At 40.8% G+C, this 27,472-nt stretch overlaps 1 protein-coding gene across 2 annotated transcripts in view; it reads left to right on the plus strand.

Moving 5' to 3' along the window:
* Nucleotides 1-1,670: 1,670 nt before the first annotated feature.
* The window catches only part of fhl3a (four and a half LIM domains 3a), a 43,061-nt gene continuing 17,259 nt past the window's right edge, over nucleotides 1,671-27,472 (plus strand). Inside the window, exons 1-2 of one of the 2 annotated variants that reach the window (XM_084727059.1) lie at nucleotides 1,671-1,911; nucleotides 3,029-3,084. In XM_084727059.1, coding sequence (XP_084583185.1) covers nucleotides 3,045-3,084 — 40 coding nt within the window. In that variant the 5' untranslated portion in view covers nucleotides 1,671-1,911; nucleotides 3,029-3,044. The remainder of the gene's footprint in view (nucleotides 1,912-3,028; nucleotides 3,085-27,472) is intronic. The other variant, XM_084727060.1, reaches the window with a different exon arrangement.

Consider the following 27,472-nt stretch of genomic DNA (forward strand, 5'->3'; position numbering starts at 1 on the left):
AGAACAATGTTATCTATCGTCTAGGGTGGTACTTTTGCCAACAAGACTGTGTTTTAATAGGGTGGGCACAGACAGATTAAATGCAATGACTCAACTGATCGGAAGTAAGAATCATTCCACGTGTGACAAAATGGTGGCCAGCTGCTTCTAGTCACTCCCACTGGTTGAGTCATGATAAAAATGAAACATCAGGACTGGAGAAAGGATCAGTGCTGTAAAATATAGGAAGTGGAACTGGGTCGGGTTGGTAAAGTCAGGAGTGGTCAAAAAATAGTCAACAAAGGTCATTTAAGAGCAAAGTATTTACAGAATACAGGAAGATACAAATGATGTGCAAGTTTGGAATGCTGATGTGTCTTATTTTATACCAGTCTTGTTCAATTTCACTCACTGAAGGGTTCCTTCGACATTTCACTAACTTTCAGTGGGCATGTGATGGTAAAAGATTCTGACTTTCCAAGCAAAGTGTGATCAAACCCAGGGGTGGGACCAAGTCATTAAATCTGCACTCAAGTCCCAAGTCAAGATCAGGAAGTCCTATACTTTAAAAATTTGAGTCCTGCACAAGATATTATTTGCTCTTCACCAAATGTAATGCCATTTTAACAACAGAGCCTTGGAAAACCCATTATGCAGTGACGGTGCTGCTGCAGAATAGTGTTGAGGGAAAGTTTGTTTTGGTGGAACATTTGCATGTTGGGAGGTGAAGTCTGGCATTAAAATGACCACATCACCAACTGTTAGCTTGTTTACATTTGCATCATTAGCATCATGGGTGCTAATTTGCTGTTTTCAGCATGAAGGTTACAGCTCAGAGGTTGTTCTTGTTTTCTGGGGATACAGATAGCGGGCATTGCAATACTGCAGCCAAAGGCAGGACTTACACCAGCACTGTGAGTCAGACTATCTGACCAGCTTCGGCAAGAGTTTGATCCGATCGGTTAAAGTTGAAGTTAATTTAAAGTGCCTGCCCTTTTCCAAACAGTTGAGGCTGAGGATGACTTCCCAGATCATTCTGTGTAACAAACTATTTGGCATGTCACGATAGGTGATTAGTAGCTCTTGGACCAACCATCCACCATCACTGATTCACAGGTGAAACTCTAGAATGTATAAATTGTAAAACAATAATATCCCACTAATGACGATAACAATGACTGCACCATTTTCAAAGTTTTAAAGGAGTAAATCTGCCACCATAAAGGACTGAGCAGCCATAGTTGAGCAACAGACCATCATTAGAGTACTAATCTTTTTATGTAACAGAATTACATAATAACATCACATTTTATTGTGAAATCTAGTTTGTTTGCATATACTTGCAGTGTTATATCACTAAAGATGTCAAACTTTATAGTTTTTCATTGTCTAACTTGTAGATGGTTGATTTATTGATTCTTTCATTGACTGACAAAAGTAATGAAAAAGAAGTTCAAAAGTATCTAGTGATAAATACGCTCTTATTCTGAAATACTCACCAATAAAACATAATTATATTAGAAATGAGTGAAATGAGCGGCACAGGGCCCTGCTGGGAGCTCCCATCATCCGCTCCACTGCCCGGACTTCTCTCTGGACTCGTTTGAAGTCGCTGGAAAAGAGGGAAAGAGGGAAAGAGGGAGGGAGGAATGTTTTTTGGGGGGGCGGGATCTTGTGACTCACGGGCAACTTCCTCAGTAGTAGGACAAATGTAGCCGGCAAGCTGCATCCCTCTCCGCCACACAGATTTGACTACTGTCTGTCGGAGAGACACAGAAAAAGTTTTGGTGCTGTAGCGCGACGCTCCTGAGCCGCTGGAGTAACGACCTGCAGACTGAACCAGTCCTGATCCGAGCGACTGTCTGTCTGCTGACACAGAGACAGAGGGAGGCTAGCGGGGTTACCACCTCCACACTTCAGACATTACTCCTGGTAGGACTTTCTTTTATACCTATGTGGACTTTTTTTTTTTAACTGTTCACCTCTTCAACCTCAGTTAGGAAAGTACTTAGGATAGAGTTTTGTATGATGAGAAATGAAACTAGTGAATCTCAAATGTCATTTAAAGCGTTGTAGTGTTTGTGGCTGAGGTTTTCAAATTAAAATGAATGACATAAAGAATCCCTCAAGTCTGTTAACGTTGTGGTTACCTGCAGTGTTTGAGTATAATTAACTGAAATAAAAGTATTTGAGGAAAAAGTTATTTCTTCAGGTCAAAGTCAAGTGAAAAGTTTGAAAATGTGATGATAAATTATGTTTTTTGATTATTGTTACTAGTAGAGGTGTAAAAAGTCAATACACTTGAATATCATGATTATGTTTTGTGATACTGAATTAATTCATAAGAACACAGATAATCTGATTAGGGTTGCAAATTTTGTGAATTTTCTTTAACTGATAAGTGACAATGCTAACAATTAATTAATCATTAATCAGCAGATGGTCTAATCATTAGTTATTAAAATACAAAATGCACCTTTTATTTCACATTTTCTTCTTTTTCAAAAGTTTCCTTATTGAACAAATGGCTCCACCAGACCAAAAAAAGGTCAAATAAGGTGCAATTACTGCCTAGACAATAATACAGTACAGTTGGTTAAATGGATATTGGCAGTTAATTGATGTAAAGATTCATGGCAGTTGGATTGTGTTAAAACCCCAGGCCACCCCGATACCAGTGTTGTTACCTAGCTTCAATTTTATGATCGTTTACAAAAGTAAACTTTTTAAATTTAGATGAATGCATATGGTGGTGTGTTCTTTACACTATGGCAGTTTTCCTAAGGTTAGATTAAAAAATAGTGAAGATGAAAGCAGGCGTGGGCTTGACATTATGACTAGCCTTTATTACTTCATACCTCAGTCAAACATGCTGCCTGGGGAGAAGCTGCAGAGTAAAATCCTGACAAAAGAGGAACCACTTCCTGTGACAAGTGAGGGGGTCTGGACGTTTTCTGTCTGTCCGCCTGCCTGACTGTGTGTTTTTCTGTTTTGTTTTGCTTTTTTTTTTTTTTTTTGTTTACGCCTTTGTCTTTTTCTCTAATCACAGTCTCACACCTGTACTCATGTCCCTCTGGAATACAATCTACACACAGGCACACACAAGTAAGTCCAAAAAACAAATAAACAACACCTCCTCCTCAGTGAAGGGACGGACTGTATTGGACTGCGTGACCCGTTGAACTGTGTGGAAGGAGGATTAAGGAACAACTGTTGTGTCACAGAAGCTCCCAGCTGAGCGGTGTGTGTGTGTGTGTGTGTGTGTGTGTGTGTGTGTGTCTGTGTGTGTGTGGAGGCCTCAGAGAGCAAAGTCCCTCAGGCTAAACTTGTCTTTTCTGCAGCAGCAGGAAGTGGGATATGGCAGTGTGAGTCGGAGAAGGGTGTGTCTGCGCTGTAGCTTCTGGGTTTGTTTTGGGCGTAAATCATCATATCACAGCACATAGTAGTGCTGTCATCCTCATGACGATTGTTTGGCATTTCACCTGTTGCGTCATCTGGGTGCAGTGGGCACGGTGGGAAAGTAAAGCGTTGGAGCTTGCCAGAAGGGAAAATTTGATTAAGATCTTGCATGTTTTCCTTGGAATGTATCACCTTGTAGGCTATTTTTCAGTACTTTTGGGGATGATGACAGAATAGAAATGAAGATGCTGGTCTTAAGCCCAGTTTACAGTTCACTAAAAGGCTGTCATGTTTTGTCTTGGTTTCAGTTCGCCCTCAGACACAAAAAATAGGATATTATTTCAGAAAAAGAAAGCATTTATTTTACTTTTAAAGATTTCACTTCACACTTCATTTTTCAAGTATATGATAGCACTGTGCTGGCAATATTAACATTCAAGGTCTGAGATACTGAAGAAAAAAACTCCTACTCTTAGAATTTGAGCAAAATATAATTTCAGTCAGTCTGGAATGATTTTTAGCAATTTTCATTCACCTTATAGGTGCAGTACGTGATTCTGGAGAAATTAGTTGAGAAGATACTTGATTGCTGAATCTCATTCCCACTGTGTGAAATCTTACTGACCTGCAACTGGCCAATGTCTCCCATTACGGGCTAGATTTTCTTAAGCCTGAAAACTGAGCCAAGAAAAGAAGAGCAGAAGTCTAGTTTTCTCTTGGACCACTTGAATTACATTATGCTTAAAGGTTATTATGGAGTTTTTGCCCATTAACACCAAAAATAAATTAACTATCCCAGCTATAATAGATGTGTAACATACCAAGACTCAGTCAGGTTTGATTTAGATAGGAGATATAAATTGAAAGTTTCTGATGTAAAAAGCCTCGGTTCTCCAAACCTGCAATAACTGGTCTTTGAAGCAGGAAAAAAAAGTCTTTACCACTTTTTAGCTTTTAAATACTATGTCCACCCACTAGTTGTTAATTTTGTGTATTCGTTGTTCTGTTCTTGGCAGGTAGAGTACAGTGGATTTATTAGAGCATTTTTCATTGTAAACAGCTGTGTGTGGCTGCTGGGAATGAGGTTGATGAGAATGCTGCAGGCTGGAAGACCAAAATACTGAACTGAAAAATGCTAAAAGAGATGAAGGGAAAGGTAGATTTTGGTGATAATTAAGGCTTGTCACTATAAGCAACTGGTTTACTGTTATACAAAGTCGCTTGATCTACTGTTAATACAAAAACATTGATTAATGAAGCTTTAATGAATCTTTTAAACATACGCAGTGAAAGACAGGTTTGATCCAGAATGACAGGCTTAAAGGCACAGTGTGTAAGATTTAGTATGAGTACATGGGTCCTCCTCCATGGTGACCATTATGTTACACCGCCATGTCTCCAAAGTCCCTCAGAATGGACACATTGCACACTGACATTTTTTTTCCCAAGCTTTCAAGAGTTTCAAGGTCACTGTAGGCTTGGAAGGGGAGGGTGAACTGAGGTGATCCTGTTGTGCAAGCTCATCATTAGATACCACGAAATCCTACACATTGGTCACACGTTAGTAGAACTTTTTTTTTAATCTAAAACCACTCAGGTCCTTAAAATGTCTTAGCCATTGCTAAACATATGTCTTGAATACTGCAGATTTGAAGTTGAGGGCTACAAATTCTCACATCACGTGAGCAGAATTTGCTCCTTCATCCTTTTCTGTCTGTGTGTTACTACAGAAATTACACCTTGGAGGAATTTGGTCTTTTAGGCATCATGCTGTGCATTCACCACTGACAGGTTGTTTTTACCCAAACTGTTTGTCACAGTAACAAGCAGAAATAATCCCCTAGCAGCCAAAAGCCAGTTATTCTGTCCTTTTTAGCGTCTGGGAAGTTTGCCTTGACAGAGCCCACGGGCTGTATAATGTATTTGTTTGCTTTCTTCCTCGTCCTCCCTCCCTCCCTCACCCTGTTTCATTGACCATGGTCACATTCTTCGGAGGTCTCAGTGTTTTCCAAAAGTTCGCCCCGCGTGGTGGTTGGACCCCGGCCAGCTCTAAACTGCAGTGGGACTGCAGCTAAATGACTCGGACTGGTTGTGGCTGGTTTTATGGGTTGGCATCGTTTGAAACCAGGCCAACGATAATGATGGAGAATCGGCGGTCAAGTGGTTGCAGGTGGTTAGGGAGCAGAATTTAGATTTGTGTTGATGCAGTTCCCTTTTGCAGCTGTCTGTCCCTGCGTGGTGCTTTAAAGGACACTGAACACAGTTTGCATTGTTTTCATTACTTTCTGTCACATTCTGTGTCAGGCTAAGTTCAGTCAGGAGGCGTTCATGCCGAGTTCCAATCTGCTGGTCATATCTGATGATTTTTACTTGAGAATAATGCTTCTAGTGCTTGTTTCAAACACATTTGGTCAAAGCATATTTGTCAAAGTCTAAGAGATATGGTCTCTCTCTCTCTCTCTAATCATCAACTACTTTTCTCTTTGTTGTGTCTCGATGTCGTCATTTTTGCCTAAATTTTGACAATCTGGACATTCCAGCAGAGCTATTAGGGTGCATACCTTGTTTTCAGCCTCTCATTCATGTGGTTCCAGCCTGAATCAAACAACGCAACCCAATCCAGCTTTTAACTGTTCGAACTGATTAAAAAAACATCACATCTGCTTTACATGTGAGACCAAAAAAGGGAAACTGGAACTCTTTCGGCTTTGGTGTTAACAGAACCTGTCTGGCACACACTTCAATGAACTGTATCAGTGAAAACGCAGGAGATCATATGGTTTTGGGCAGTATACTTTCTCGCAATTCAGATCTTGTTTTTAGTTTGTTGTACGTGTATCTCCAGTTCTTTCCCCTGGTAGTCAGGACACCCCCACAGGCTCTTCAATAGGCTGTGGGGGCACGTGGCTGGCAGCAGGAGTGTGTCTGAATTCCCTGAAAGGGGGGAAGTGACCTCAGGTTTCCTGTGTGTGGATGGCCAGGTGCTGTGGTGTTATTGTGAGGGGCGCAAGACTTCCTCCATGGATGCTTTGTTGGTAAACGTCTGAAACTTGATCCTTTGAGCCAGGGCCCCTGTGGGAGGTAAAATGCCCCCTTCACAATCCAGTCATCCTGCCCCACTCTCTTTCTGTCTCTTCTTTGTCACTGTCTGTTGACTCTCTGCCTCAGTGTTCACTCCATGTGAGATTTTATATAATGAGAACATAAACTTTATATAGGAAGCTCAGGAGTGTAAAAGGTAACTGACTCTGTGCTAATGGGGTAATTACATCTTGTAGGTGTACAATTACAGGTCTATACCCAACACTTACCTGCTACTCTCAAAGGAAGTGCTGTTTTCAAAGGAAATACCAAATTGTAAGATGCCTCATAACTACACGCTTACTAGTTTAATACAAAGTAATTATATGTTATGGAAGAATGGGACTAATCTTTGTCTCACTCCGCCTTTCACTTCATCTGCTCCATGTAGCCTCTTCTGTCTATTGTATTTATTACACAGTAGGGTTGGACAAAATGGACAAAATCAAATATGATATTTTTGAAAAATGCCTCAATATTGATGTTAACTGATATTATGACGATACTGTAGGCATGGCTATGGGTACTTTCACAAAATATTAACTGTCATGTACCCTTTAAAACCAGGAAAAGACAACAGTTATGCCACATCCTGATACAACAGTATTCAAAATCTATGGCATTATGCAGTCTCATATTATGATATTGTGATAATATCAATATATTGCCCTGCCCATTTCACTTAAAGGAGCAATATGTAGCAATCACATGTCCAAAAATGAGTACTGTAGTCTTACTGCCTGCCAGACTCCATTAAGATATTGCTCAATTAAACCATTATGAACAAATACTCCTTCTGCAAGGTTATTAATGAATACTTTCAGCTCATAAAGAGACACTTAATAATTCATTGAACATTCAGCATTGAAAACTCTAATTGACATGACATGGCCAGCGCAAAGGTCAACGCTGAAGCGTTGTTGTCAGAGAAGTGAATATTTCAATTTAACATGTTTTCATAACCTCTGATGGCCTATCATGGTCATTTTGTGATAAATTACAGTCAATATATTACAGATTTTTCCATTAATGGTACCCCCTCTACCTTATCAGTGTTTCCTTACATGAAACAGATGTTGTTTGGGTGCAGGAAACCTGTCGATTCATTGCTGTGTCATCACATTCTGTCATGTTGAGAATGAATGCTGTGAGTCAGCCGTGACTGTTTCCCTGCACCCTCGCCTAAAGGTAGGAGGGCAGGGTCATGTGCCTACGGAAGAGTATGGCATGTACCAGTTCACAGGATTTGATGAAAGGAATGCTGTGATGTAAAATGTGTAACAGTTACCAACTCCACCAGCGTGTATGAGTCTAACCTGCCCTGGTTTGCTCCTGGGAACTGGATGCCAGATAAACCTGTCTTGCATTTCCCTGGAACTCCCTCACCTCAGCTGTGGGTTGAAAGAGTCTTTGCTGAAACGTGTGCAGCTCCAGCCAGGATTGCTTAATGTTCTTGTTTGCTCAATACATTGGCTCCTATAAAAGATGTTATCCTGTGAAAACACCACATTTCTAGACGGGGAATAAATGTCGCAAAAGTCCATAAATAAGCATGACAGCTGGATATATTTTGTCAGCAAACAGGCCTCCAAAACCAACTAAGCAAGTCCTATCAAGCAGCAGGGAGAAGGGAGGATTGAGAGGGAAGCACAAATTTAAAGTCTGCGAACAAATTGCAGTGGTTTTTATACAACTGGTAATGCGATATGTATTATGAATTCGTATAACTAATGGTTATGTTGAGCTGTGGTTAATGGCTAAATCATAGGATAACCTATGGTTAATGGAGGCACTTGAGGAGAAGAATGTCGGGTGAGGAGAATTTCTCCAGTGCACGAGGTAATGGGATGTTATTTCACTCTGATGGATCTCTGCTAAGAGAGATGACAAAGTACAGTAAGGAGCCATGGCTCACACTTCATGCTGTTACACCATGTCTTCACATCAGGCATAAGAGTGTGATACTCTTCTGGATGATATTGTTATTGAGGGAATCAGATGTGGATCATTATTAAATTGCAACCACTAGTAGATTCATGGATTAGTTGTCAACTATTAAATTAATTTCCAACTATTTTGATAATCAATTAATAATTTGAGTCTTTTTTTATGAAAAAATGTCCAAAGACTCTGATTTTAGCTTTTCAAAAGTGAATAGTTTGTGTTTTCTTGTGGTCCTCTGTCATAGTAAACTGAGGACAATACACTGGCCTTCGGGAAAAAGTGATCAGCATTTTTCATCTTTTTCATACATTTCAAACATATTATCATTGAGTCTTATTTACCAGATTTTATGGTACAAAATACGATAGTGACTTAACAGCACAGTTTGTGTCACGACACAAGAAATTAAGTAGTCAGTACCAGTGGATTTGTTGATACCCTATTTGGTACCATGGTAAAAAACAAAATAAAAACAATGATAAAGTTAAGCCATTGTTATTTTTCTTTGCCTCTGGAAATAAAAACTCTTTTGAGTGTCTAGGACAAAAGACTGAGGGGATATTCACTAAGTCTGACGTAAACCACTGTCAGGGGAGCATGTTGTCATGTCTGGAAAATAATGGAAAAGTGATTTCCGCTGCTGAACTTTGAAGAGTAGTCAGATGCAGCAGTAGTATTAATTTATTGACATGCGACAGACAAAACGTTAATGTTATATTTTGATGACACATGACATAGACTGAACATGAAGGAACCAGGACAGTAACCTGTTACTGTGAGCTATGTTTACCTTACGTTATCCTAAACACGTTATCCTTTAGCGTTTAGTCATTGCAAACGTTGTGGAAAATAGCCAGCTACGCATTAATGCCAGCTGTCTCAAAGAAAAATAATGGCAACATACAGCGTTATTTTAGTAAGAATATAACAATGAGAATAAAACTTTGGTTAGTTGTTAATGTAACGTTAACGTGAAGTGAGACTCTTTAGAGGAGTTTCGTTAAGCTTGAAAGCTTGAGTCTGAAAAATTTGATGGCACAGTTTCGTGCTGGTTTTTGCAAATGTATTATTAACCCCCGATGAGCCACTGTGCAACACTAAATGACACCCTCAGACCGACACCCCGGCCCTCTATGTCATCTTTGAATTGTAATGATTTATTTAAAAAAAGAAAAAAGTTACAATATGAGCCTGTGAGTCTGCAATAATCACAAAAACAGAAATCATCTGCCTACATATAACTGACAGTGGTTTTATGTCTATGGGAGCAGCAATGCCGTCATCCTTCCCATTGGATGTTCTTGCACACTGGCTTAATTGGGCAATAATTTGAGACCATGTGGCAAGCAGTCCTTAACCACACAGTGATACACAGCAGGCCTCAAACAAGGCAACAAAGCCTGAGGCTCAAAATGTCACCTTTCAAAACACTGTAAACCCAGAGAGTTGGCCGTTAACAGTGTATTTCTCCACAGCAACATGCTAGCGAGACTCTGTTCTCATAACAGATGTTTTGGAGAGGTAATTTAGCCTTGGCACTGTGTATCTGTGTTGTTTGTTCCACCATGCCACTACTGTAACCCCACCTTCATCCCCTGCTGCTGTGGGAGTTATGTCTTTATATGGCTAGTAACTTCAGTTTGCCACAATGCCAACTGCATTAGTGTTGATTGCTTCCCAAACACTTTATAGGTTTGGCTCCCACATCTGCAAAGAATGAACCCAGACTGTGACATCATGGCAGAGGAAGTGCAGTCATGAGAGTGTGGGTGTATGGCAAGGTGTCTGTGTTTAATACGTGCACATTTTTATTCAAATGTGCACATTTGTTCTCCGTGTTGCACAATTTGCCTCCGGGGATGAGCGAGAAGGACCTGACTTGTTGGGACTGCATGAAAAGCTGTTACTTGTTCAGATTAGATGTGTATTATCTTGTCACTGACTGTTTATTTGGAGTGCAGCTGTGAGCGAGAGCATTCCCCTCGCTGAAAGTAAACACTGTTCAAATGCCTGCTCTGCATGATGAAACTAGTGAGCGATCAAGAATGTGACTCCTTACCCAGAATGTCTTACACCATCTCTCTCTCATCAGCGTTCTTTCTCTTTATGCCTTTTGTTCGCTAGTATTTACACACACATGCCAGTATCTCCCCCCACCCCCACCACCCTGAAAGAAACAAAACATTTTATTTATTTATTTACCTCACATGTTTCAATTCAGCGTGATGTGAGAGCCCTGTGTTTCGCCGTTGTTTGGTCATGTTTGTCTCCTGCTTTCTCTCCTCTGCTGAGGAGAGATGTGATGTTAACTGAGTTAACAACAACTGGTTATGATACTGTAAGTCCAGTAAAATACGCATACTGTCCAGTTTTTGGTGGCTTGTCCTTGGCTGGAGCTGTCCCTGGAAGAGACTCACTAAAAACTTGGTATTTCACCTGGGCACTGTGTCTTACGTCCTTCATCACACAGCATGTTGTGTGCCTGATGTTCTTGTTTGGATGGTCTTGTCACTTTCTGGATAAACTAGCAAAATCGAAACTTTAATGTTGTTTATTAACCCAATCTTTTTCTAAATCCCAACATTAAACCAGCAGAAGACTTCATGACTATCTGTAACTTTAAGCAGAGATGATTTTTTTATTTTGTGATCATATACTAGATTTTGGCTCCTTGCACAGCTGCAACTGCAAATAGACATCCCAGCAGTTTTTCAAATGAGTTTTACCTGACTGTTGATGAATTCTTAAACTGACAATCATAACCTACACTGGAAAATATAACTGTATACTGCTAAAATACATTGACAAGATGGACTAAATTATGTCCAACAACAAAAATCTACTACAATGTAGGGACGTATTCTGATATCGGTGTAAAGTTTGCCTAATTTTCCATGTGTTGGGAATAAAAAACCTGTACTTCGCCGCATAGTCCAACTATTTTCATGTACTCAGAGCACGGGTTGAGACGTCACAGAGCTCATTGATGAGTTTGTCAAAGTGTGCACTGCTACATCCTGCAAAACCATGCCCATCTGGGTAAAATACCACATTTTTAGGGAGTCCCATCCCCAGAAATGTTCTTGCAAAGTAAATAACAGCCAGCCAGCAGAGCCTACAGGTTGATGTTTGACTATTTTGTTCTTTCATTCACTGTAGTATACAGTACTATTGTGACAACTATGATTTTCTGACCTTCACAAAATCGCTTGTCAGTACCCAGTTTTATCAGTTGGACTGGACCATAGTTTATTTTAGTACAGCAGTTACTGGTCAAAATAGATAAAACCAGAATTGCCCCACCTTTTTATTTCATATATATAACATATATAGAGATATTTTAATGATATCTTGATTGTCAAACTGGAAACGTCCCCAGTTTCATTTCAAAAACATGTCACCTCACAATAAAAGCTTACCAACAAGAGTCATTTGTTAATGTAAAGCAACTAAAACCAAAGGTAGACATGGTGTAAACAGGTGTGTGCTGCGAGACTCATCTCATGTCAGGTGACCAGAGACAAAGTTTTTAGAAATTCTGTTACTTTTGTAGCCTCCAAATATACCTCTGTGGTTTGTAGTTTAGTTTCTCTCCTGCATCCCTGTTTGTACTTGAAGATTCCTGCTTTGTTTTACCTTTTCATGTTGGGTTTCAGCTACATAGGAGTTGTGTTAAGTTACTGCTGATGAAAAACCAAACATTTTCCGATTTTGTAGCTTCATAATGAAAGCTTTTAAGCAACATAAAAATGGAAATATAGGAACTCAAACAAGCGCTTCATTGGTCAGTATATGACAGCCAGTGTATGGAGGCCCATCCTGCTCCCCTAAAGCCGTCCACTGAGGGGAAACTGTATGCACACATGGGCACTTTGTCTCACCCTCTTCGTCTCTGTGGCTCTGTTGGAGAGACAATAGTGTGTACAGAGGAGACAGGCTGAGACAAGCCAGACTTGCTACATACACCAAGGTGTGGATTTATGTCAGTCACAGAGAAGAGTGCACTTGGCACTGGTCGGGCACACTTTGGCACTAATTTGTAAAGCTGTCACAATTGCATTGAGTAGGAGTAGGAAGCGGGAAGGATGTCTCTTGGCTTCCTTTGCTCTCCTGTGTTCTCTCACCTTCATAGGATACTGACCGACCCTCAAACGGTGCCTTGAGGAGCCATAAATGGCAGAAAGTGTCCTTGGTGTGGCTATAAAAGGACGTCAGCTCCTCGATGAGAAGATGACGGTGATTTATGACAGAGACAAGTAACAGAGAGGTACATTAAGGAGGGATTTCTTGGCTTCTTCGGTTGAAGTGAAGGGACAGAATGAAAGGGTGAGATGGGGAGAGGAGTGGCCCGAGCGCTTGTGGGCACATCTGTCAATGGGCTGTCACAGAAAAGTGTAATCAAAGACAAATGAAGTCCCTACTGTGTATAGTTGACTCTGTGTGTACCATCTCTCCATCTTGGAAAAGTTTCTATTAGTGCGCAGGAACTATTTACCCTTATCACAACAAATGTGCCCAGGAGAACGAACATGTTGTGACTCCCCCAAAGCATCTGGCGTCAGCTCTCATTCAACTTATGTAATTAACGTTCTTGAAAGTGGTGCAGTGAGATCATTTCAGTGAAGTACTGCTTTGTTTGACAGCGTCTTCACAACTCGCGGATCATACTGAGCTCAGGATGTTTGTAGTAATCGGACATAACTCAGCCCAGAGGGAGATCAGAACTATACATTCAACACAATTACCAAATGATTCACAGACCTCCAGTAAGAGAGAATGTTGTTCTTGTTGCTGTGCTTTGACTGTTTTCTAGTTTAATCAACTGGTGGTGGTAGACCCTCAATATGGACATGATGTCTGAGTGACCATGGAGAATTTGGTGCCCAGCTGGTACTGTAGCAGCATCATCTAACTGTCTGTCTGTCTGTCTGTCTGTAGTCACATACCTCAAGAAACGTACATCCATTGGACTTTGCTTGCCTTGTGTAACTTACTTGAGTATTGTTGAGGACCCAAAGGAGTGCTGTGTTTAGTGTGAACTCAATTGGATGAGCAGCTCTTGTGGACGCTGAAATCCAGAAACCAATCAATGATTTTTGCATTTATAGTATAGCGTATAGCGTATAGCTACATATTTAAGAATTGCAGTCTTTTAATGCTACCATTGATAGCTGTCCCCACAGTTCACTGAGATTTCAAAAACACATATGGATAATCATAAATATACTTTATTACAGATGAAAAAAAAACTCCAATCTATTGCCTCCTGTCTCTGTTCCACAGCTGGAAAAGTATAGATGGGTACACACATGATCATTCGCTGCAGTGCATGTGGTATAGCAATACAACAGTGACTTGGTGTGCTTTTGTAGCAATTTCATTTCGTTTAATGAGGAGAAATTACAGATGTCTGGATCTCATTGTCGTCAGTGGGACCTTCCGCCTTAAAAGAAATACATTTTTTTGTCTGTGGAAAAGTCTTTTATTCTGCCATTCAAACCCTTTTATCATCTGGAACATCGCTAAAGAAACAACAGACACTCACTTAATAAAGTCGTCAGTCAGGTGTGGATTCACTTCTTGAAGACATTAACGGTTCTTGTATAGGTTTGTGCAGTTAGGTCTAGAAATGAAACCATCTCTGTGATGTTGGAGGAATTATGTGACAGTTACAGACCCCCATTACAAGTGGCAGCTTGATGTAGTGTGGATGTCTCTGGCATCCAGCCAAACCACCTACAGAGATGGTGCTTGACCACATTAGCAGCAGCAAAGTGCAAATGTAACACATCTCTGCTGCCAATCTACATATAGGTGATATACAGTACAAAGGGACATACACTGCAACAAGGAGCACAAACAGTTTAAACAGCCGGCAGACTGCTCAAGCATTAAGATACAGTTTGAAAGATTGTTAGACAAACCAGATGAACTCTCAGTTTTAAAAAGAATATTTTCACCACTGTATTTTGCCCTAAGACACCCTTTTCCAACAGAAAACAGCTGTTATGTAAGATAAATATCACCCTCTCCAAACCAATCAGACTCCATAGGCAAATCAGTTATTTTGCCCTGTGAACACAGGAGTTGCTGGTTTACCGCTGACTTGATCTGTTAGTTTGCTTTTGTTATTTTGAGACTGTGGTGTTTTAGAAGGATAGTCCGGATTAACCAAAGTCACACTATAACACAAACAAACTAACAGATCGAGCCAATGTAGACCAGTGTAGACCAGTATCTCCTGTGTTCTGAACGGTAAAATGACTGATTCTGCCTAGGGAGTTTGCTTGGTTTCGAGAAAGTGATATTTGGCTTGTACAGTGGCGGTTTTGTGTCAGAAAAAGCTGTCTGACAGCAAAGTAAATTGGTACATTGCTTAGTTTCCATGCTGGTGCCCCTCTCTGCTTCTTCTAATGGCAACTTAATACATAATACACTGACTATCGATAATTATTCATACAATCCCACATCAAATAATGTGAACTATCCCTTATATAATAAGAAGAGGTGATATTTGTCATCTAATGGTGTATAGAAAGATCAGATTTTGTTACATTTGAATGCCAAACATTAATCAAAACCAGAGTTAGGATGCAAGAAGCTCGTTAACACCAGGTGTTAATATGGCCATGGATTTCCGCACCTCAGAACTGTACATTCTGTTTACTCAAATCCTCTAAGAGCCTGGCAAACATCACTAAGTTGTTTTCTTCTTTACTTTTCCTAAAGGTCCACCATACGTTTGCAATTCTGTCAGTGCTTTAATGGGCCTAAACATCCAAGCTTCAAACAGAACCACATCCAGTGTTGGCAATGGAAATTAGATCAATGGGTAAAATGGGGGCCAGACGGTGAGCAAAGCACAGCAGAGGGCCAATGACACAAGCACCATGACTTCACTGTGGAAGTATTCAACCCCCCTTAAAAAACCCCCATCTCTCATCCCATCGCATGCTTTCTCAACAGTGGTGAGTGGAAACTGTTTAAGGTTTAATGATCACTGAGGAAAAAAATGGAAGAAAAAGTGTCTTATAGTATGAGAAGTCATGCAGGATGATGGTCATTGGTCACACCATGTCATGCTTGTGGTGATCTGTCAGGGCTGTATTACAGTGCCTCCATGTGTAAGTTAGTGCCATGCAGCTTTTAACATTCATCTACCAGCGCCACTGGATTCTGCTAGTCCCATAATGAAGGCAGAGTCATATATCCTGTTAATTTACACAACGCGAGACACACATTTACATGTCGCTTGATCGATGAAGAGGCCGTGGAGCCGTGACGAGAACCTGGTGCCTTCAACTAGCTTCTCACTTTGTTTGTGTCTGTTTTGTGTTCCAGCATCCCTCGAAGCCAAGAATCCTCTTATATAGGAAAGAGGAGCAGAATGAGGTCGGACAAGAGTCGGGCGAGAGTCGTGGTTAATAGATTGAAAGAGATAGACAGGTCTGCTTGGGAAGCAACATAATTCAACCACACTATCAGTGTTTACCAAGGCACCTGTTTTCACGTCGTCTCTCCATTTAACAACTGCAGCTGGGACTTTGCATTTTATCACTGATAATGAATTAGGCGGGGAAGATGAATGGTGTTTTGCATGGCTGCATGATAAAGAGATCCCAGTGTGTGACACGGGAGATAAGGACCTGACGGATTGCAGCTCTGTTCTGGCAAAGTCGAGAAACTAGCTATAGGATTTCTGAACTTGCAGCTCTGCCCGAGACCTGAATGAACTGCAGATAAATCCATTGTTTAGCAAAGGGAGTATTGCTTTTTGATACCAATGCTAATCAGTTTTAGCTGAGTACATGTTTACATCTAACACTACCTCTGTTATGATTGATTTCTGCGTGGGAATGGGTATAGAGAGCTGGTGCTAAATTTTTACTGGTTCCTGATTGGTCAGTAACAAAATATTGATAAGCTCCTGGACAAACAATTTCATATTACGTATCTTCAGTCTTTTCAGTACTTTTATGACAAATGTCGACTGTCTTGATTTGTGAAATTATCTATTAAATTGACAAACATCATTTGTGCAACTCAAATTCAAATGGAATTTAAAAAAATATTTATCTCTAGCCATTAACTACCGTTGAAGTTTTTTTTTCCAAAGTAAGGTCCTATGGTGGTCCACCAGGGACTTTGCCTATCTATAAATGCTACAGCTCCTCAAGACAAAAGCCCTGTTCCCATGTCTTGCATGCTGCTGAAGGGCGTTCGCTCTGAAGTTAGAAACAACTTTTACCCAGGCTCAGTAAAGGTGGACTGGCCTTTAAGTTGGACCAGCTATTTCTGGTCATCTTTGCTCAGCTGTTAATGTACCAGTGCAATGGGTGTACAGTGTAGGATATTTGTTGAGAATAAATGCTACAGTTCCTCCCAAGGGGCTTAGCCCTGAAGTTAGCAACAACTTCAGCTAAGGCTAACTTAAGGTGGACTGACCTTTAAGGTGGACGAGGCTAGCTATTCTCATTTTAATGACAAGCTGTTCCTCCTTTGCCCAGTCCAGTTTTTTTCATGTCTTTGCATGAAAAAAGTAGTACAGATAAGAGCATTGATAAGTATCTGTATCAATAAGCAGTATTAGTATGGATAAAATCCTTTTGATACCTGCCACGTTACCACACAATCAAATTCAACTACCCTGTAGTGTGGGTGGATGCAAAGGCTCAAAAAACAAATGACAAATGAGAGTTAGTGACACAAAAGTAAAAGGTCTGCATGTAGACTGGAGGACAGCAGAGAAAAAGAAAAAAGGGTAGGTGGGTTAGTGACTGGGGGACGTGGAGGGTGGGTGGAGGCAGTCCTGGGATGCATGGCAGCATGATTTATGGACACCTTTGAAGTGAGCTCATTCCAGCCACACGGCCTGCCTGCTGCATTTCAGAGCAGGGACATTCTCCTGGCGGTACGGCGAAGGGGGATAAATGACCCTGGGGTCACTAACCTCCACTAGTGTACCACTCACATATGCACTTCCTGATTATGTGGCAATTCATCAGCCTGTGTTTGGTTTCCAACGAGCCAGGGCGTCCGACGGACACGTGACTCACTCCTCAGTAACCTACTTAGAGGTCAAAGCCAACAGGGAGAATGACAAAGAGGAAAAGGAGGTGGTCCCTCTCTGGGATCATAAAAATTGGGTCAAGAGAGATATGTTCCTATGTTTCCCTTTTTTTGCTGCAGTGTGCAGAATTATCAGGGGAAATTTATAGTATCTCCTGTAGAGTCTGAATGGAAACTGATTTTTATCATCCTTTGCAGTTTAAATCTCTCTCCAGTAGTCCCACCAATGATGACATCATTGTTTGAGTGAGTAAATCTTCCATCTTCTGTTCTGCTGGTGAGGATTGAGGACTAAGGAGGGTGGCTTGGCAGTATAGTCCCTGTGTGTCAGTTTGGTTTGAATTCATCATCTACTGGATGTGTTTGGATTGTTTTAACCAATATCTTACCACTTTGTTTGAAACTCATTTCCTAAATACATCAAATTGTTTGATCTTATCGGCTTCATTTGTGTGAGCAGAAAAGCCGAGGATTGTGAATATGAGCGGTAATTACACTCGACGGGAAGTCCCCACAAAGAGACTTAAACAAACTGCTCACTGTGTTGGCGCTTCCTGTGCAAGTCACCCATTATACCCCAGTATGACTGCTGTGATTATTTTTTTTGTTTGATCCTATCTACAGCTGTGTGTGCTTGCAGTAGCTGTAACAATATCTGTGACTGTGACAATATCTACCGTAATATTTCATTTTATTGATTTCATTTAATTATTTTTGAATTCTTTTTACTTGAGGTTAAGGTAAATATTCATGACACATTTATAATGGTTTCATGATGGCCAGTGTCAAAACCAACCACATATGACAGTTTAATGTAATGTTAACACATGAAGCTAAAATGTGATGATGTCAAGTTGTCATAAGTTGTCATGACTAAGGCATTTTTGTTGTTGTTAATATCAAGTTGTTATAACAAAGGCATCACAAACAGTGTCAACTTTGCATCAAAAATGACATAATTGACTGAATGACACTTAATGATAACATTCATAAAAAAGACTCCTTCGTGTCTATGACAAGTGGCATGACATGGTAATGACAGTATTATGAACACCCATTCAAATAAAGTGTCAGTGATATTTCTTTGTTTTTATGCCTCTGTGCCAGCTGTGGCCAGAAGTGTTATGTTTTCAGGTAGTTCATCCACATCTGTCTGCAACATTCTTGTGACCCAGAGACGAACTGATTAGATTTTGGTGGTTTAAGGTCAAAAGTCAAGGTCACTGTGACCTCTGGTCCATCCCACTCTCATGAACGTGATATCTCATGAGCACCTGGAGGGAATTTCTTCAAAATGTGCATGAATGTCCACTTGGACTCAAGGATGAACTGATTAGTGTTTGGTGGTTAAGTGTCAGAGCTTCACAAAACACATTTTTGGCCATAACTCAAGAATTCATACACTAATTTTGACAAAACTACACACAAATATCTAATAGGATAAAATAATGAAGCAACATTTGCTATCCTAATTGTCAAAGGTCAACTTCACTGTGATGTCATAATGTTCAGCTCTCTATGAGAAGAATTATTCACTGAAATAATACATGTACAGTGATGACTTCCATTTTGGTAAAAATACTCTTAGAACCTTTTATTAAATTTCATTAAAGTCTTAAATGCATATATTACATGAGTCTGGACAGACATGGACGTAAACAGCAACTTGACTGGTTGCGGTGATTCTAGTTTAATAGAGTGATAATTATTATATCATGAACTTTTTATTGTGGTGTTATTGTACCGTAAGTTTTTGGTATTTTTATTTCCCTAGGGTACAACTGAGCTGTGACAACACACTGTCTGCGTCACTGCGACTGTCCTCCTGCGGGACTGTGTCAGTGAGTTTAGACGTAATGCGGCTGTTTTTCATTGTGACTTGTGTTTGCAAATGTGTGTGACTGTCTATCTGAGAAGTCCCAGAGGTGCCTCTGTTTGGGGTAACAGGAAGAAGCACAGCGTGTGCGTGCGTGTGCGTGTGTGTGTGTGTGTGTGTGAATACTGGCTTGGACTCATCATTGTTATCGACCACGCACTGGTGAGCGGGGTTTTTGCCCAGTAGGAAGTGAACCTGCGTTTGGTTCTCCCAGCACAGACCAGAGTAAAGGAAGAAGACATGTGTTTTTATGACAGTAAAAATGGTGCACAGGGATGTTTCAGAGGTCAACCCACATTATCACATCTATTTTTAGGTCTTTGGTTTTATGCTGTGTAGCGATTTAAAACAGTTATAATAGTATGCATTTAACTGTATGCACGGTTGACTTGTCACATTTATTTTAAGCATTTTTGACCTCTTCTACATCTGCAGGAAGTCTAAAATCTCCCTGAATGGTCTAAGTTTGGATGTATTAATATAGTATCTGGGCTCCCTGATGGGTTCAATATTTTTTATGGCACAACACAACCATTTTCACATTGCCACAGCATCCCTAATAAAACGCTGGGTTGTGCCCTCAGTCAGCGGTGTGCAGGATGAAACGAGAGCAGAATGTCACTGCCAAGAGATTTATGGTCCAGGGGAATGAGGGCACTGTTTACACGTTGCCAGGGAGATGTGCCTGAGAAGGGAAAAAATGGCTGCATATACTGGAAATGACTTCTTAGATATTCATCCCAGTCGTTTCACATTTGGCAGGCGCCTCTCGGTTTTCTGAGCTAACGTAATGCTGTTTCTTTTTCTTCTTCGTATGAACCCATCTTGTCAGGGTTACTGAGTCAGACGGGGGGGGGGGGAGGAGGTGAGTATTTTGGTCTGTTGCGGTTGTGGGAGATAATTCGTGCAGCTGTTGTCAAGAATGTAGATTGTTCTTGCTGCTTTATAATGTATAATACCCGTGAAAGCCCTCTGCACCCACTGATTGGAAACATCCACCTGCTTATAACAACATGCTGAATATTCATGTGAGGGGATGCTGGGATGTATGCTTAAACAAAATAACCCTTCTTGTCTGGGCATTAACCTCAGGGTCAGGTGCCATCACTGCAGCCACGAGCCGCGAGTCTGAATGAGTTATAAATAATTGCTAGCAGTTGTGGTTGTGCGCTGCACAGTTGTGTGTGTGGCATGCGTAGATTGCTGAGTGTGCGGCCTGTGAAACCTTATAGCCCAGCTCCTTGATGTCCGGGCTCGTTGCGCTGACTCAGCAACATTAGGAGACCACCTGGGAATGACCAGTCTGTCTGTGGCAGCCATTTTGTGTCTGTTGGTTCACAGTTAGCCTTGGTACTCAGTCCCTGTGGGTTACTAATAGCCACGAAGCGTGTACATAAACAGCAGTGGTCAGGACATGTTTGAGTCAAAATGATGATGCAGTCTTTATCATCATGCTTAGGGCTCAACTTTTTAGTTTTAGTTTTAGTTGTATTTTAAATTAGACAGTCATACAATGCAAGTGTATCATTATTTAATCTTGCAAGTATGAATTTGTAGAGCCGGCCCAGATCAATTTGGTGCCCTAGGCAAGATTTTAGCTGGTGGTTATTGCATCGTAGCCAATTGCCGTCACACACAAAACAAAACTTTGTTTTGACTCATAGACAATAATGCTCCAACAGTAACAACTATGCAATTCATCACATTACCTCTGTCTTTTTTTTCCATTTTGTCCTCATCATCTCTTCTTCTTTTTGGTCTTTCTGACATGATTTATTGCTTATGTTAATTATATGTTTCATGGCCAGTATCACTAGTTCTCATAACTCTTCCATCAGGTAACTCCAGTGTGTTGATAGCCCTTGGTGCTTGATGCTGCAGGAAACCAAGAAAAGCACTAGTGGTGGGACTGATTCAGCGTCAATATTGATGTGATTCACTCAACAGATGTCACTGATCCACGCACTGGTCCCGGTTCCATAGTCTAATGTTTTTATGAATTATGAATATGTAAAAATGCAAAGATGCGTAACACACAATGTTACCAAAGTTCAACAATAAAGCCATTTAGCTGTAGCAGAAAGACAAGACAAAGAGAAGCATGTCTATTATATCAAAAGCAGAGGCAACAAAGTCAAAGCATCTCAATATCGTCTGTCACCAGATTTCACGGTCAGCTCCGTACCAACAGCTCAGAGGCGCATGCCTCAAATCCATACTGGGACCTGTGTAAATCAAAACAGGCCAAATTGGCCCTTAAATCTCTTGGCTCCCAGAGTTTAAAGAAGTTTGTTTTATTTATAGGAACAGTCCAGAGGTAATTTTCCATTGTGGTGACAAGCGAGACATTTGCTGTGTCTGCCTGGCTTGTAGCAGAAGACAGAAGTTGATATTTCTGTTGTGCCACTGAAGATGTTGCATCAGAAGGGCTCTTTCTGTTTCCCCTCTGGAGGTTAGTCTTGTGAAAACAACATCCTCTCCAGGGGCTCGCAAACCAGAAACTGAATCACTCAGCTCACGAGTGAAAGCACCCTGACCTCACCATGCGTACTTCTGCCCAGATTTGAATGGAGACTGGCCTGTGTTGCACATGTTAAAGGGATAGTTCAGATGATTTAATCTAGGGTTTTATTAGGCACTTATCAATAGTCAGTGTAGCAGATGCCTGTTGACACACCGTCAGTTTGGAGAAGCAGAGGGGGACACTGGCATTGAAGCTCAGTAATGTAATGCTGTGGATATTGTAAGCAACAAAATGTGTTTTAGCCACCTAAAAAAGGCCCAACTAAAAAAAATCAATGTCAGGTCAAGTTTATGTTATATTTAGAACATTTTCACAGCTTCACCTTGCTGTCAGACAGCATTTTCCAATGGGAAACCACGGTTATACAAGCTAACTATGACTCTCTTATGCTCTACCAGACTCCTTTTGCAAAAACACTAATTTTACCTTGGTGTTTCTAGTGTCTTTTTTTTCTGGTTTCTATTCTGCACCGCTGCCTCGATCTGTTAGTTTGTTTGTGTTATTGTGTGGCTAAAATAGATTTTTTTGCAGAACCTGCCCCCAGCAGTACATTGCTTAGCTTCACTGGGAATCCTGCCGCTTCCCCTCAAACAATTCCATTTTAAATAATCTGAACCATCCCTTTAAGTACAGTATACGTGTAAGGCAGGGGGGTTTAAAGTAAAGTACACTTATTTAAACAGTGTTTAGGTCCACCGTCCTCAGCGAAAGAAAGAAGCAGGTGTCAAAACTGATGGGTGAAACAGCGATGCCTTTAGATTTCAAAGGGATGCCCTATCCGTTAGATCACTGGGTAGAGTATGACAGGGAGGATGTGAAGATATCAGGACAGTGACTAAGATCACCATTTTTGGGCACAAATCTGCTCTGGGAAACTTTGGAGTAAAGGGGTCCCTGGGATTAATGACCATGTTTGTCCAAAGAGAAATAATATACTGTTTCTCTCATACAGAGGCCTTAGAACAACCCTGCTCAACTTATTTATTCTGAAACCAGCAACCACACCAAAGCACCGAGCGAGACCCCCAGAAAATGTAACTGTTACCCTGCGATCTTTCAGCACCTTTCTCAGTTTTCCTTTTATGTTTATCTGTGTGACGGTGCAGTTTTGCTCAGCTCTTAATCCTCTTGTTGAATTATTATTTATCACAGGTTCTCTTTAACTCCATTGTTTCTGCATTCCTTACCTTCGTCTCCTCTCACCGCACTGTTTACCACCTCAAAGTGTATCCAAAGATCAGCTCGCAGGCTGTCAAGACTTTTTTTTTTTCTTGCTTGCTTTCAAGATTTGCTTTCTCTTTTCTCACTCCCGCTCCAGTTTTCTCTCTGCCATCTAAACATTTACCGGCAAATACCAGCACAGAGAGAAAAAAAGACAACTCCTTGCATTCTCCAGGCAGTGACTCTCCAAAAAAGCTCCACTGGCACACAGGAGTTGACTGCATAGTTTCCCCAATGCAAACCAGATGTGAAGCACTAATGTATGGCAGCATTTTTTTTTTCTTCAAAGGAAGACAAATGTAGGCCAAAAATGTAGTCTTTTGGCCATCCGCGCACAGTGATATAAAAATAAATTCACATTCATTCCTGAGTTCCAAACTTTCCCTCATGGCGGTTGGGACAGTACTGTATGATTTAGAGTAATTGCGATGTTATTGTTTGGTGTCGGTGGAGGATTGTGGAATATTGGGATTGAGACCGGCTTGCGGCAGGCGACAGATGAGATGTGACAATTGCATTTTCAGCTGCGCTTTTTCTCCAGAAAGTTTTGTCGTCCACATGGATGGAGTCGTCCTTGCAAGCACGTCCTCAAGTGTCGGTGTGCCAAGTGGCTGTCAGATTATGACAAATTTATGTTTGAAGTAGAACTAAACATACGTCAGTGCAGGCTTGCGCTGTGCTTTTGTTTGTCTTTTGTACTCATTTAAATCGCTATATCAAATCCTTTTAATAATTGAGGCCAGAAGATTTGATGTTCAGCTCTCTCAGGCCAGCTGTTTATTCACTTGTAGCTTTCTTCTACACAACAGAATCAAGGCTAATATTAAAAGACATCAAGTCACATCCCTACACTCGCATGGTCATTAAAAGTTGCCAAGAGAGGACAAATTACAAAGGCCGTGGTGACATTTTCTGCAGCAGGTAGTCATTTTCCTCCTTTATGTTTATGATGTTGGCTTTCATTTAAGCCCTCTGTCGCCTCCCACTCCACACCAGCCGGTGTTTAAACGCTCAGGGACAATAACAGGTTTGCCTTCCAGTGTCTGGTCCTGCAGCCTGTACTCTATCGTCAAGTCTGACCCGGGCTCCCACAGAGGAGCAGTCTCAGGTGCTCCCACGACCAATCCCCTCCCCTCCCCCATCACCCTCCGCCCCGCTCACCCTGCCACAAATCGCTCGTCGGCGTTGTTCAAAGAAACTCAGTCCTGCTTATATTCTCATGCAGTGTCCTGAGAATGTGGGTGGCCCAGGTTCTCCTCTAATGCAAGACGGAGAGGCAACACTCATAATGGAGCCACTGATTGTTTACCAACAGCATTTTAACAGTGGCTGAGTGCCGACCCCAGCCTATAAACTTTGATGACCGCAGATTGCTCAAAGTCTTCAGTGTCATGATGATAATTGCAGTTTTGGTTTTCTGGCTTGGAATCAGTGTCACAGCTACACTAAACATCATCATGCTTTACTAAACTGCCACTGTAGGGGATTTTTGCACAGTTGTCTTACTTTGTCTATGCCTGCTAGCTTCATCAGATATTTGTTAGTCAATTAAAAAGTAGTCAAAAAGTTTCATTTGGGAAATCGAATTACCAGATTCGTACACTTTGGCCTTACCTTGACTTTTAAAGCATGCAATCAGCAGCCTTCCACATTAATATCGCAGGTGTTGATATGACAGAAGTCATTAAGGGGACATATGTCATATGTTTACTGTACATGATATGTCATCAGATATTAAGGAAATATGCTTGATTTAAATATTCGCTTCTCTGACAACAATGCTACAGTGCAGTGGGGTTTTGTTTTCAGGATAATGGGCTTAACTTCACATTGCTGAACAACTGTCAGTTGAAAACAGCTGATTAACTTGCACTGTTGGACTTATTGTCGCTTGTCATTGTTCAGTTATAATGTTGTGCTCGTCTTGCATTCATCCAGTGGGACACTGCAACTATAGAGTGTCTATTTAATAGAAATTCCTATTTCCTATTTAATATACCGTCTACTCATTTTTAATTAATAACCTAATTCTACACTATTTATAAGTCATTTATAAGGGTAGTTTTATTGTAAAGTGGTGCCAATTTTTTTAACCTTTATGTAAGCAAAATTCTTTCTTAACATCAGATTTAAATGTTTTTATATTTCTATAAGCAGTACTTGTAAGCTTGTTTAAATAAGCACATCTGTTTATGAATGGGTCTGCAGCAGCATTATCTCCCCTTCATGAGCAATTTCCTCCTCTTCCTGTGATAAGATTCATTGCCTCAGTGTGTCCTTTCGATTGCTGGACTTCATTTATCTGATGGAGTGAAAGCCAGCAGGAGCAGCACACCAAACTAATACATAACAAATACATTTCAGTGTCTAACTCTCGTCTTGTGTTGTTGTGACCTGGATGGTTCTGACCACTCAGGATGATGTTCATGCGCACAATTAGCCATGTTGATGTCATTTAGCTTGTGGTTTGACTCATCTCACAGAAAATGTGGATGTGGAAGCTCCTCCTAACGGACCTGACCTTGGTTTCCAACCCCCTTGAAGAAAAACATGAATGTAATCCCTCTGACATTGTGTCATAAACATAAGTTCTGGACCATTAAAAAAACTCTTGTGCAATTCATGCCTTTGCCTTCTTGCATTAGTCACCAAATGGAAAGTCTTCCATGGTCATGAGGCGCTGGAATAAATAAGATCAGACATCTCCATCAGGCTGCTTTCAAGTGGCCACTGAACTGAGACACAAATGATCTTTTCTGAAGTGTGCTTTTGACATTGTGCTTTATTTTTGATACGCTCAACCAGGCCCTCAAATGATATACTTAAGTGTCCAGTGCTGTACTTTTTCTCCATTTCAAAGCCAGCCAAGGAGCTTCACTTGTCTGGAAGATGTCCAAACACCAGAGAAAGGGCAATGTGATGGTATGTGTTTATCTAAATGCAGCCATTTCACGTTTCCTCTAATTTGATTTAAGAATTATCATAGGTTTAAGTTCCTGCCCCAGCATTCATTTGCGTCTAAATATCACCTTCTCACTTCTTTTTTGTCCCTTTTTTCTCATCCAACTGTTTGATTTCTCCTCAGTTCCTTCATCATTCTCCCTGGGATCTGTATAAAAGGAAACAGAGTCATGTGTACTTTAAGGAGACCTGCTCAACAACACACTCCTTCCTGCTGGTGTGTGAGTCTCTTTGCTGCCAAAAGATCAGACAGTTAAAGATGACTGAGTGGCTTTTGTAGCTGCTACTATTTGATAGTAAATCAGACCTTATTAAGCACAGTAAAATCCACACTTCTGAAAGTATCCACTAGGACATAAAAGCACATCTGTCACAATGGACCCGTAAACAAAGGCCTAACAAACAGAGCAGTTGCCCTGGTCCTGAATAGTTTCTTTTTGAAGACCTCATCCTACAGCACAGACACAACTTTTGTACTGTTTCCCACTTGGCACTGAACTAACCCTTTAAAATTGTCTGCCAAGGCATCATTGGCAGACTGTGATGCTATTTCCGCCAATGGTCATGTTGTCTTATCAGTGTGGATACAGTTGCACTAGTTCCGTGCTGTGACTTTTTTTTAAGACGGCGATATGGCATTCCCACATTGGCCCTGCAATATCAAAGCCACAAAATGTGCTTTTTTGTTGTTGTTGTGAAGAAGAAAATAGACTTTGCTGTTGTCTTTTATTGGCACAAAACAGCAGCTGCTCCACTGACATTAACTTTTTTGACCCAGTGGAAAATCCTGAAAGGAATAGTTGGAGCTGGTTTGTATGAGGTACATATTGATTGACGCTTATTATCTACAGTAGACTGTAATCAACATGCCCCCCTAATCTGGAGAAGCAGAGAGGGGCACCAGCACGGAAGCTAAGCAATGTACTGCTGTGAGCAGGGTTAGCAACAATTTTAGCCACTTAGAAAAAGCTTCACCTAAAAAAAACGATATGTTGAGAACATTTTCAGTGTTTTACTTTGCCTTTAGACAGCGTTTTCAGGATAAAATGAATTTTGTTCCTGACTCTGTCCATAGCTGGTACCCCTCTCTGCTCTCCAAATAGGGGACATGTTGACCGGCATCTTCTGTGCATCTTGAATGTCTATTGATAAGTACCTCATACAACCCCTCTTCAAATGATCCCGACCAACTCTTTAACACCCAAATTAAAAGTTCTGTCATGTATATAATGAAACTAGAAATGTGCCCCAAACCTCGCCATTACTGTGTGACATTGTTCCTGGGAAATAGTTTGTGCTTACTTATGACACTGAAGTTAACTTTCATGGTTTTCTGTTTTACATTTTAGGAACCAAGTCATTTACTGTGGATGAAGCTGTTGCTGGATGTTACATTACAATATAACAATGATACTTAA

The sequence above is a fragment of the Lutjanus erythropterus genome, chromosome 9 (assembly GCF_056507025.1).
Source record: "Lutjanus erythropterus isolate fLutEry1 chromosome 9, fLutEry1.hap2, whole genome shotgun sequence".
In the NCBI taxonomy this organism is placed as follows: Eukaryota; Metazoa; Chordata; class Actinopteri; order Lutjaniformes; family Lutjanidae; genus Lutjanus; species Lutjanus erythropterus.